Here is a 13,259-nt window from a genome sequence, read left to right on the forward strand (position 1 = left end):
GAATTATTAGGAAGGGAATGGTAAAACAGAGGATGTCAATGCCTATGTATCACTCCATGGTGAGACTATGCCTTGAATAGTGTGCAGTTCTGGTCACCACGTCTCAAAAACAAGTGCAGAGAAGGGCGACCAAAATAAGGGGCATGGAACAGCTGCCCTATGAGGAAAGGCTAAAGGAGTTAGGGCTGTTCAGTTTGGAGAAGAGACGACTGAGGGGGGATATGATAGAGGTCTATAAAATCATGAAAGGACTTAATTTAATGTAAATCAGTTATTTACTCTCTCAGATAATAGGACTAGGGTCACTCCATGAAGTTGGCAAGTAGCTCATTTAAAACAAATCAAAGAAAATTCTTTTTCACTCAGCACATAGTTAAGCTCTGGAATTCATTGCCAGAGGATGTGGTTACAGCAGTTAGTGTAACTGGGTTTAAAAAAAAGATTTGGATAAGTTCCTAGAGGAAAAATCCATAAACTGTTATGACAGTAATTAATAAGCAATAGTAGCTTGTGATTTATCTAATGTTTGGATACTTGCCAGGTACTTGTGACTTGGATTGGCCAATGTTGGAAAGAGGATAGTGGGCTAGATGGACCCTTGATATGACCCAGTATGGCATCTCTTATGTTCTTATAACAAATAAAAAGGCAACAGACTAAAAGAAAGGTCTCATGGAAGAGAGAGATAAGGTCAAACCTCTTGAAGCTTGCCAAACACAACAGAACATAGCTATTTTTTCAGTTTTTTTCTGAACTTCTTTGGATTTGCTATAAGCCTGAGTGAATCTGGGATTGAATTCCAGAGGTTTGGGCCTTTTACTGAAAAAGCATGCTTTCTGGTTAAAACAAGCCTTACAGTTTTAATAGTGGGAACTTGTAGAAGATTTTTATCTACGGAATGAAGGTGACGTGATGGTTGGTATATTCACAATATGGAACAGAAGATTTATATATTAAATTATGAACAATTGTCAAAGTTTTGTATTGGATTTGCTGCCGTACGGGAAGCCAGTGCAAAGTATTAAGAGTTGGGGCAATATGACCTCTGATTTTTATATTAACAAGACGACGATCAGAGGCATTTTGTATTAGTCGAAGTGGACAAAGGGCGGTATCAGGAAGGGCTAAATATAAAACGCATTGCAGTAAATCTAGTCGTGTCAAAATTAAAGCTTGTAATATGGTACGAAAATCAACAGGGTATTAAGAGTGGCTTAAATCGTTTTAACATTTAGCATTCCTTCTATCCTCCCCTCCACCCCATCAAGCCCCAGTACTGTTCTCAATATTTAACAACTCAACCAAACTACGCGGTCTCATTGTCATGGAAAAAAATGGATCCCAAATACGTGGGAAAAAAACCCCTCTCTTCCCAGCAGGTTTAACAGTCAACCACTGATATGTATGCATGCGAATCCACCACAGACACTGCAGGAGGCTCCTTCTCCAGCCACTGCAATAAAATACATTCCTTAGTCAGCAAACCAGCCTTTCGAATAAAGACTAAAATAGCTACATCATCAAACACAGCTGTCCAAAATTTCTAAAACAAAAATTGGCTTGCAAAGATATCAGAGTGTGAAGGGAGAAGCAAATGCATTAAGACGCCATCAGCAAAAATACGTTTAAACAGAATCCAAAAAAAGGGTGAAGAGACGCATTGGAATCTGATAGGGAAGGAAGATACAAGAATGCCAAAAATGGAGCAATATCATAAAAATTGGGCAACACGAGGAACAGGGGATGGGAACAGTATTACAGTCATCTGAATTGGCAAGATGCTTCTTTGGCAAAAAACTTTTGACAGCCTGCTAAACCAAATCTTCTCAACCCTTCAGAATCCAAAAACTCCGACACACAGAGTAACCACCATGAAATTGAAAAGGATTCACTATGCAACTCAGAAAGGAAGATACCAATATCAATAAAAAAAAAAAATCTATAAGAATATAGACTTTTTTTTTATTTTGATTTTTTTTTTAAAGAATTATATGCCCACGACTTTCTAATTAAATACAAATACTTCTAAATGAGTAGCATAATTAAAAGGAGCATTGCCATGTTTAGCAGAGCACAGGCAGTTGTGTGTGACCTGCCTTACATGTTATAACCAGAGCTCCCTATGCCCTTCAAAATCCACAATTCTTTTTTCAATTCTTTAAAACACAAAAAAAAAAAAAAGAAGAAGTGTAGAGTATGAAGTGCAGAGAGAGCTATGTTAACATGTAAGGGAGATCACAATAAATTATTAGCGATTAAAAGCCCAATAATAAATCTCAAGATATGTTGAGCTAATATAATCTGTACCTTTTTTTTTTTTAATGAAAGAATCAAATAATTTTTATTTTTACTGAGGAAAAGACCTCAAACCAGCTTGTGGATCACAATTTTCATTCAAGCTTTGAAAAATCATTGGTCTAAAAAACCTCTGGCCCACCTATTTTAAATTTAATGCTGCGCAAATTCCTTTATATTAATAAAATCTTTTCTTTTTGTGACTTTTTTTTTTTTTAGTGAAAATTTCTCTCTCACTTTCTTATTTAACACTTTCCCTCCAAAATGTAAATTTAGCAAATCAATATGAAACACAATGTTGGAGCTATTTCAGTTAGTGTCCAACTTCACATCTTATAGCACTCAGAAATGTGAGAAACTACCTTGGAACTATTTCGATTTGCATCCAGCTTATCTTTTCCGTTGTAAGCTGATTCACATGTCAACCTTTGGAGCATGAAATGGTTTCCAAACACCAATGACAGTCGCTTTGCCAACATGGCACACTTTTCACTATACAAATAGCTGCTTCAGGGCAACACTGCTCAAAATGTTTTGTACTGAATCTAACGTTCAGTTCTTTACTTAAGATTCAGAGACTGCATGACAATCCATCGGCGTCAATTCATTAAAAGTTTTGAACAATATTGCCCTGAAGCAGCTATTTGTACAGCGAAAAGCGTGCCATGGCAACTGGCACCGGCAACCATTTCATGCTCAAAGGCTGGCGTGTGAATCAGCTTACAACAGAAAAGTTGGACACTAATCGAAATAGCTCCAAGGTTGTGTTTCACATTGATTTGCTAAATTTGGAGGGAAGGTGTTATACAGGAAGAAAAATGAAAAATAAAGGTTTTTCACAAAAAAAAAAAAATTGTCACAAGATTAGATTTTATTAATTACAAATAAAGGAATTTGCACAGCATTAAATTTAAAATAGGTAGGTTGGAAGATTTTTAGACCAATGATTATTCAAAGCTTGAATGAAAATTGTGATCAATAAGCTGGCCTTTTCCTCTGTAAAAGTAAAAATTTGATTTTTTTTTCATAAAAAGGTACAGATTATATTAGCTCAACATAATTATCTTAACATGTAAGGCAGGTGACACACACACATTGGTTGGAGTGGAGGAATCACCTAGTGGTCAGAGAAGCAGGCTCAGAATCAGGAACCAAATCCTCCTTGTGACCTTGGGCAAATCACTCTTCCCTCGTCTCAGGTACAAAATTTTAGCATACTTGCGATATTTTCACATTACATTTGGGGAGGGAGTGCGAGAGAGAGCAAGAAGGAGTGAGCGTGAGCAAGATGAGATTTGTACATCGTACTCTTGACGTAGCTTTATAACACCTAGGTAGCGAGTGCATCAAGCTAGGTAGCGAGTGCATTGTACAAATCTCATTTTTGTGTAGCTTTTCTCACTCCCAATCACATAAAATCTTCACTGATGTCTACTGTGCTGTTCGTACCTCTGACTGTGCATGCAAAAAACTGCCCCTCTTAAATATTGGTGTTTCATGTTAGCTGGTTCTTACACAATTTCTATGTATTTGCTTGTTTTGACTCAGTTAGCACATTGTGTATAGGCTGTATGCTAATGCCAATAAAAATTTAAATTTAAAAAAAAACAAAAAAAAAACTGCCCCTCAAAACCTAGCCCACCACCAAAACTTCACCTGGAGTTCAGAATGGCCCCTCTTACAAGGTATAAAAAGTTGCCTAATATGTATGCCTCCCCCAGAGGCTCTCCCCCCCTCTCCCTGCCTGAAACGGGATTACACCAGGAAAAAAGGTGTAGTTGTTTCCGGAGTTAAATCCCACGATAGCGTGCGTTAACTATCGCACGCAACGTTAAGCACCCCTCATTTTCATAAACTCTGCCCAAACTCCTCCCATTTGTCTAAATTTTTAAATCTGCATACGTATCTCACGATGCATTATTTATCGCACGCGTTATGGCGTTAGGGCCCCAATGCGATTTGATGAATGACCCCCCTTAGATTGTAAGCCCCTCTGGGGACAGGGTAAACTGCCCGCAACACCTGAACGTAACCCGCCTTGAGCTAAGTCTAAATAAAATAAATAGCTCAGTTCCAGAATAAGCGCCATGACATACTTCCCATTTGGTCTCCTCTAGCCGGGGTCCCAGCTCGGTCTGCTCCCTCTCGAACGACGCGCATTTCTTCTCCAGCAGCTCTCGCTCCTGCAGCAGATGAGAAAAGTCCTCCTGAAGTTTCTTCTTCTCCTGCTGCAGCTGGAAGATCTGCAGCTGGAGCACCTGCTGGAGCCGCTGGGCCTTCTGCGCTGCCTGCTTCATCTTCACCGTGTAGTTCTGCTGCAGCTCCTCCATCTCCTGCTCGCAGCGCCGCTGCTTCTCCTCATACACCTGGGCACAAAGTGAGAGAGAGAGAGAGAAGGGGGACATGGAGTGAAAAGCCATATTCAGGCTGACCGTCCAGCTTCCGTCTTTCAGGGCAGGATGCTCGAGTTCTGGTTCTCCTCTCACCTCCACCTCCCCCCCCCCCCTAGCAAGCACGGTCCCTTAAGAGATTCTAGGAGCAGTCGGGAACCTCTATTGGAGAGCAGCTACAACCCACTGCGAGGAAATGGACGGTCAGGCCCCCAGCAAAGATTCATCTGCCACTGAAACCCAGCTTGCGCCAGGCTCATCCAGATGGGTTAAGCGTAAGTAAATTAAGTCAATTCTTCAAGCGGTGAAAAGCTTAAGATACACACTGCAGACTCAAAATGCACAAGGGCCCTGACAAAGGATGTGGGGGCCGATTTTTGATGCTCATTTTAAGGAGATCTGTTGCTTTGTTATTGTTGCTTATGAGACTCTCTGACTAAAAACGTGACCCTTGTTCTTTTCCTGGAGCCATTCAGCAACCAAAAAAAAGGCACATGCCTGCTAATGTTTTCCATATTTCTAGCAGCCAGGCGATGCTTCACAGCTCTTCCGGGATCAGATGAACTCTGGTTCACCTTCGGCACAAAAGGGGACCCAGAGTGCTTCCTCCCGATCAGCCCTGGTCTTTGCCCAGCACACAGGAAAGCTCTCTAGACTGCTGAACGCTGAAACACAGCATCCTTCATGCTTTCTTACTTCTCCCTCAGCCTAGCAGTTTGCTGTTGGCTCCAGGGGAGCTTCCAGCTCAAGATGGACTCTGGTGGGCACGAAACAAATCCCAAAAGGCAAGCAGCACCTCAGTAGATTCGAGAACGTGGCTATATTTGACCCGCCTGGTAAAAGAAAAATAAAAAAAAATAAAAAAAAAAAACAAAACCCCCAAACACAGCAATGTATCAGTCCTAGCCAGAAGGGACGTCAAGTGCACCCCGAGGACTGTTTTTCGAGGGAGGGCCGGGGGCCCCAGCAGTTCTCTCCTGCTCTGTGGGTTTCCGGCTGAATTGTAACCACAGCTGGGACCCAGCGCATGGAGGATTCCCCACCCCCCCTTTCCCATTTTATGACCCCCTCCTAACTCACTTAACTCTGGCGATGATCCTGAGCCAGGAGCCATGTACCAGGGCTCCTTCTGAAACCCTGCAATCGCAGGCCCCGAGAGTCGCTGTTGTGTGATGCCCGAGCTCCCAGGAAGCGGGAGACGGGAACGTAACCCGGATACTCCGCATGGCAGCGTCTCTGAGCCCGCAGGCCAGCCCCTTGCTAAAGCCAAAACAGGGGGGACTTAAAATCAATCAATCTACGGGGTTTTTTTCTCTAATCTGCCGAGGTGCTGCTGCTCTTCATTTTTTTTTTTTTTTTTTTTAAATTGTACAAATGTTTAAGAAAAACCTGCTACTGAGCTGTGAACCTTCCCAGGGCTTTTCTCACTTCTGCGCGCCCCCCCTCCTACCATATAGTCCTCAATCGGGGGCCAGACACCCTCTGGAACCTGGTATGCATGCATCCTGAGAGTAGTCCCTTGGGGGCCCATCCCACCTCAAAGCTCAGAGCCGTGTCTGGGGGAAATAAAGCCAAGTCTCCTGCATGGGAGTGCACGAGGCTACCAATCAACCAGCCCCTAAAGCTCATGATGCTTTAAAAGGAAAAAAAAAAAATGTCCTCTGCATTACATTTAGAGATCTCTGAGCTAGTCGGTAAACAAGCAGCTTGCTAGGGCCAACCCAGCAGCTCAGACCAGCCTGGGTTTGACTACTGATCCCAGCTTCTACACCTCAGGAAGATTGGGAAGGGGGGGGGAGCGGTCATTGCAGAGGCAGCATTCAAAGCCCTCTGACCAAGGGAGTCTTGCCAACAGCGACACGGAGTGACCAAATTCAGAGCGTGCAATTATTCTTTTCCATAAGTAGTCATGGGCTGTGGATCCCTGCCAAGGACTGTCATACTGAGGGGGCTGGTCTAGAGGGGAGAAGATAAAACTTTTCTTAAACAATGGAGGAAAACAGTTTGCTAGTCAACTATGAAGGCTCACGGTGCCGTAGTCCAGCAGAGGGCGATTCGGACTGAGCTCGGAGCCTGAACGAACAGAAAAATTGTTGGATAAAAATCAAATAGCACCAAAAAAAAAAAAAAAAAAAAGGGCCTCCTCCACACACAAATAATCCTCATGCCCTCCCGGCCTACCAAAGAGTTTGCAAGGACTTTTCTGCTGCAGAATTGGCCACCAGGGATCTCCATGGGAGACTAAGGCCAGCCCTCTCTACTCGTAACCCTAGACCTTTGCTCACCCACATGCACATATCTCTAACAGAACTTCCGATTGGTTCACAGCCCAGTCTCTTCCATGAGACCTTTTCTTTTGGTCTGTTGCCTTTCTATTTGTTATAAGAACATAAGAGATGCCATACTGGGTCAAATCAAGGGTCCATCTAGCCCACTATCCTCTTTCCAACATTGGCCAATCCAAGTCACAAGTACTCAAACATTAGATAAATCACAAGCTGCTACTGCTTAACGCGTTTACTTTCCACTGTCTGGGTAAACTGCCACAGGCCTCTTGTGAGGGTAAAGACAGATAACCCACCGAAGTGAGACACATCTGGGCGTCTGGAATTTCTGAGAGGAATGCCAGCAGCCTGGGTGGTGGGAGCGGGGGGGGGGGGGGGGCAGTGTTCGGAAACTATGCACTTCCATTTTATTTTTCCCCATAAAGCTGTGTGTTGCAGATATGTTGCTATTGCGCACAGTGTGCGCCGTTTGACAACATGGAGGTGGCACATGCATGTATTTCTTTTTTTTTTTTTTTTTTAGCCACCTTAAACTGATATTCATACACAAAGTAGACGGGCCTCCTCATCTTTATAAGTTGGCCTGCTCTGTGTGGGCTCAGAAGCACACACACACACGTCACAGTTAGGAGCCTTGTTTAAAAAAGAGAGAAACTTTTACCCACTTACGCTTTGTAACTACAAATTTTACGTAGTATGGGGAGGCCGGAGGGCCTTGGACAACAGCCTGACAAAAGCTTGGCGGCTATATGGATTACGAAACTTGGCCCCATGTACTGCATTAATAAGTACTGGCTTTGTAAGAATCAAATCGAGAGAGATGACAGGACCTGAACGGGCCTACACCAGTGGAGGTCGGCATGGCAACAGGACGCGGCTGTGCTTGGGAGCGATACACGGAGGGCAGTGGTACAAACAGGGCTGAGCGGTCAACTAAACGACAGTGTGAAGGAGACTGGGAAACTGGTGTTCGATTACAAATGGAAATGTATACAAACCTCTACCCTCGGTGGCAGAATACCAGACAGGAGGCATCGCTCAGGCGGAATGCACAGACAGACCGCTCTTTATCCGAAATAAAGTGCCATGCTATTTACTGATTAAAAGCTCGCCATGTAGCACTTGTACCTGGATTTAATCAAGATAGGGAAAGGACGTTCTTGGCATTTTATAGATGATCTTAATTGTCATTGATCATTTTGTGTATCGTCCTTTTTTGATCCGCTCTCCTTCACTGCCCTGGAATTTTCTATCACCTGCCTCTGTTTCTTCTTCTTTTTTATCAAAAAAAACTCTCTCTCTCACCATCTCCTCCCTTGCATTTCAGTTTTACATAAAGCAGAAGATATTAAGGAGCATGCAACTGATCCCTTTAAGATGGCCACAAACATTTGCTGGAAAGCACAACAGAGTGGGATTTCTTACGGCCGGGGTTGCAAGGTCCCCACCCCCTCCCCGATGGAAGATCTGAAAAAAAGTTTAACCTGATCTATTTCATTTAAATATGCAGCACTGTTTAATATCATTTCTAATGGGAGAGGTGGTAAAATTGGGCATCTGAAAATCATCCTCTCTCAAGCCAGCTAAAAAGGACACATGATTGTACCTATTTTTAGCTCGACTACTAGGAGTCCCATTTAGGGTAGGGAAGGAAGAAAATATGTAGGGCTTGTATTTTCCAATCTGCCTTGTGTTTTCAACTGAAATTTCACCCGCAGGGCGCCCATGGACACATTTTCAAAGGGGAAAGCAAAGCCCATATTTTGCCTTTCAAAATTAGGTGCAAGCTCAGAGGGAATGGACTTTGCAAACTGAACCGCCATCTCCCAGGGTGGCAAAAGCTAAAAACGGGTCAACTCAGCATTTCCTGAGTTCTTTTTTTTTTCAATACAACCACTGCTATTAATTGCATCAGCAGCATGGGATCTTCTTGGTGTTTGGGTACTTGCCAGGTTCTTGTGGCCTGGTTTTGGCCTCTGTTGGAAACAGGATGCTGGGCTGGATGGACCCTTGGTGTGACCCAGCATGGCGATTTATGTTCTTAAAACATTCACTCGATACAGTTTTACGAAATTCATTTTAAGTGTTATGGATTTGGTTCACCCAAGTTCAGGATTTAAAAATACATAAGAAAAATATATTCCTTGTAGGTGGCAAATACATTTACATAATACATTAAAAAGAGCTGGAAGAGGTATGCGTCTAAGAAAAAAAAAAATCATTTTCACGCTTTTCTTGCCAATCATGCAGGTTTCTTCCAAATCCGGCACAAAACCAGATGTGAACTCTCAGCAGAAACGGAGAAGTTTCAGCATAAATCTGACTTGAAAGTCAGAAGAAATAAAGTACCTGAAAAGGGGGGCTTTAAAGAGCAGGCCAACCCCCAATTTTGCAGGCACAAATCATACATACGTTTACTGACTGACTAAATTACACTGCTCAAAGCTTTGCCAGCATTAGAGAGAGAGAGGGTTCGGGGTCATCATCCAGCAGGGTACCTGGCAGAAGATATCTCGGGTATGAGGCGGGCCTTGACAGAATCTAGAAGCCAGCGTCTGCCACCTCTCTCAAATCCCCCCACCCCCAAAACCACCCGCACCAGACGCTGAAGAGCGGAGGAAGGCGGGGGGAGGGGGGGGGTGCCGATCCACTAACGCTGTTTTCCCATTCTTTGTCCACGGGAAAAGAAAGCTTTAATAAATCAGTCTCCGAAGGCGCCATTGTACGGCGCTGGCAGAAAAAGCTCACGGCCAGCATCCCCCCAGATTGCTGGCACCCACCTGGACAGGTGAAGCAAAGAAGAAAAAAAAAAAAAAGTCACCTCTGGTGCAGCTATCACCGAGCCTGGGTCCCTCTCTTCTCAACACAAACAAAATCTCCTCCTCCCCCCCCCCCCATTCCTCTCCATCCTCTAGCAGTCGCCCTCTCTCTCAGCAGTTTCAATCCCCCACCCAGCAATCCACCCTCTCCCATCTAGCCAGCTGTCCCCATCCCCTCTCAGTTACCCGCTCCTCCCACCCGGCAGGCATGAGCAAACCGTAGATTCCAGCTAGCCACCCCCTCTCTCCCCTCATGTCTAAGGCAGCTGATACAGGGGGCTCCCCTCGAGTTTGAGTGGCGTGGTGCGGGAAAACGGCCATGCTGGTCTGCTGAGACCACAGACCTGGAGGCCGGCGTGGGAGAGTTCCTGCACCCCCACGGCTCCAACTCGCAAGAGCGAGCACCCCCACCGCCACCCACCCACCACCACGAAAATCCCAAGCACCACAGGGAAATCTGGAGTTGCTATGGTGACCTGGCACCCAGGATTCATGGAGCCGCAGCGTAGGGCATTGCGTTGATGCAACTTCAGATTTAAAGGAAAACCTGTGCCCACAGACAATGAAAGCTTCCTCCTGCTGCACGCGCAGGATGCAATAGAGGGGGGGGGGGAAGTCAAAAAGAGACACGGCGCTGTGTGGCCGCCCGCACGGATAGAAAATTCACCATAGAGCGTTTTTTTCACTCTCTCCTACCTGACATATCGCCGCTTCGTTTTCATCCAGGTTCTCTCTCAGCTGCAGCAGCTCCGTCTCCCTCTCGCGGAGTTTCTCCTCCAGCTCCCGGATAAGGACTTCCTCGCTGTTGACGGGGGAGCCGCTGTCCGAGGAGGGGTTCCCCCTCCCATTTAGAGAGCCGGTGCTCTTGCTGGAGGAAGACCGCCCGCTGTCAGAGTTCGAAGGGCCCGCCAGCCCTCGGGAGCTGCCGTCCGGGAAGCCGTTGGCATTGCCGTGGCCGTCCAGGTTGATGTGGCCCATGGAGGCGCTGACCGGCTCCAGCTGGTGGCTGCAGCTGGTGCTGTAGGTGGGCAGGCTGGACAGGGAGTTTCGCCCGGAGTCCGACATGGTGCCCGAGTGAGTGCTGTTCCTGCAGCTGAAGGAGCTCTGCTTCTCCGTGCTCCCCGCAGAACTTCCGCCAAAGAGGAGGCTCAGGCTTCTCCGGCTCTCCGACACACTCGCCACCCCGGGTCGTGCCACCAGATACTGGAGGGAGGAGTTTCTGTTCTTGGGCACCACTGGCTTAAATGCTGTAGGCCTGATCAAAGTCTTCTCTATATTCTGAAACACAAAAAAGAAAACCGTAAGAGAGAGGGTTTAAGAAAACGACAGAATTTACAGCCGGCACGCAACCAACAGCAGTCATGGCCTCTCCGTGGCGCACATCACCGCTCCCGCACGTGCAAGCGCTCAACCTAGAAAGCAGGAGGGAGAAGGCAAGCTGCAGGCCGCCCAGCACGGCTTCCCGTCCCCCCCCCCCCCTCCCCCACAGAGCTAAGGCGCAGGCGGCAATCGTGTGGAAAGACGCTCCTGCAAACTCGCGTTCTGTGAATGCCCTCACCAGTCCCGATACCTACCAAATTCTCGCTTTGCCACCACTGGACTTGTTTCAGAGGCACCACGCAAACCCATTAATACAATGCATACGTTTAAAATATACATATCTATCTCTCTCTCACCATGGTAAAATGTATGCACATCAAATTTCTCAAGCTATTGCGAGATTAGCGTCTGAGCTGGACGGTACCAACTGGGTGAACCAAACAATCACAGTCTGCCAACATTATCTAAGCTTCCATATTCCCACTCAACTTAAAAAAAAAATAAAATGCACATTTATACTAATATACACCTTATGTACCTGAGTTTTGAAGAGATCACCTACCTGTGGGAGATAAAAAGCACAGCTCTAGCTCAACTCGCATTAACAGGAATTTTCAGTTGCCATGCGGTACACACCCAACCCACGCAGCTAATCACCGGTTGGAAGAAACCTGCTCGGACTTAACCTGTTTAATTAGCTACAAAAAGTTTAAGGCTATCATTTGCCTCAAGAGCCAACTTCGCCAACCAGTCTTTGGACTCCGGGGCAAACATGGTCAGAAAGCGGACTATTAAAAATAAATAAAGCTCCTTTCAGTATTATGTTTCTTGTTTTCTGAACCCTCCCCGATAAATTTGCCAAACAGCATGAGGTGCAATCCGAATGCACTGCCTGGCTGGAAATAAAAAAAGCTTTAGATAATTCCTGTTGGAGACTGGGAGGCGTGGAGGAAGCTTTCCTATCAGGCGAAAACCCTATTAAAAAATAAAATTAAATAGGAGGCAGCAGTTCTGCGATTCCTTGGAATGTCAGACCACATTCTCTTCCCCTTACACTTCTCAGCCCAACCCTCCCCTCCCACAGGAAAATACATGGAACTGCTCCTTCAGGTGGGTTTCTGCTCAGTGATATCACCAGCAAGGCATCTTATCGGCTTAAAAAAGGATTCCTGGTCGGACTGCAGCAGCAGCACCCACAGACACGGTTGCTTCAACTTCCAGGGGCTACACCAAGGCAGAAATTCCAAGCCAAGCGGAGACAAGAAAGCAGAGCATTTCACATTCTTAAATGTGCCGTTGCCTTTTTAAATCATAAGAACATGCCACACCGGGTCAGATCAAGGGTCCATCAAGCCCAGTATCTTGTTGCCAACAGTGGCCAATCCAGGACACAAGTACCTGGCAGGATCCCAACGGGTAGGCAGGTTCCAAGCTGCTTATCCCAAAAATAAGCAGTGGATTTCTGCAATTCTACCTTAATTATTAGTGGACATTTCCTCCAGGAACCTGTCCAAGCCATTTTATTTTAAACGCAACTATACTAACAGATGTCACCATATCCTCTGGCAACGAATTCCAGAGCTCAATTATGCATAGAGTAAAAATATTTTCTCTTAGTTTTATATGTATTACCCAGTAACTTAATTCTCTTTCTTTTGGTCTTTGTACTTTTCAAAAGAGTAAACAAATGATTGTTTACTCGTTCCATTCCACTCTAATTTATAAACCTCTATCATATCTCCTCCTCAGCAGTCTCTTCTCTTTAGCCTTTCCTCATAGGAGAATCGTTCCTGGTCGCCCTTCTCTGTACCTCTTCTAACTCTGCTATACCTTTTGTGAGATGTGGTAACCAGAACTGCACACAATACTCAAAATGAGGTTGCACCATGGAGTGAATCAAAGGCATTCTGATATTCTCTCTTTTATTCTCCATTCTTTTTCTAATAATCCCTAGCAAATGCCTTGTTATACAGTGGAATGCGTTATTGCTATTCACTCCTGCTCACGGAATTTTTACTGCGACTGATTTATGTGTTTTACTGTAAACCGCCTCGAACCTACTGGCTAGGAGTATAAAAACCTTTTAAATAAGCATATACAGAACATCCAGACTATACCTAAATCTGAGTGGTTAAGCACCAGCCAGCACT

At 45.1% G+C, this 13,259-nt stretch overlaps 1 protein-coding gene across 4 annotated transcripts in view; it reads right to left on the reverse strand.

Annotated features, from left to right (window-relative positions):
* Positions 1-13,259, reverse strand: part of LZTS2 (leucine zipper tumor suppressor 2) — a 316,325-nt gene that overhangs the window by 20,308 nt on the left and 282,758 nt on the right. For all 4 annotated transcript variants that reach the window (XM_029610253.1, XM_029610249.1, XM_029610251.1 and 1 more), the window contains 2 exons: positions 10,486-11,067; positions 4,392-4,661 (listed from right to left, as the gene is read on the reverse strand). In XM_029610253.1, coding sequence (XP_029466113.1) covers positions 4,392-4,661; positions 10,486-11,067 — 852 coding nt within the window. The remainder of the gene's footprint in view (positions 1-4,391; positions 4,662-10,485; positions 11,068-13,259) is intronic.

Source organism: Rhinatrema bivittatum, chromosome 7 (assembly GCF_901001135.1).
Source record: "Rhinatrema bivittatum chromosome 7, aRhiBiv1.1, whole genome shotgun sequence".
Classification (NCBI taxonomy): Eukaryota; Metazoa; Chordata; class Amphibia; order Gymnophiona; family Rhinatrematidae; genus Rhinatrema; species Rhinatrema bivittatum.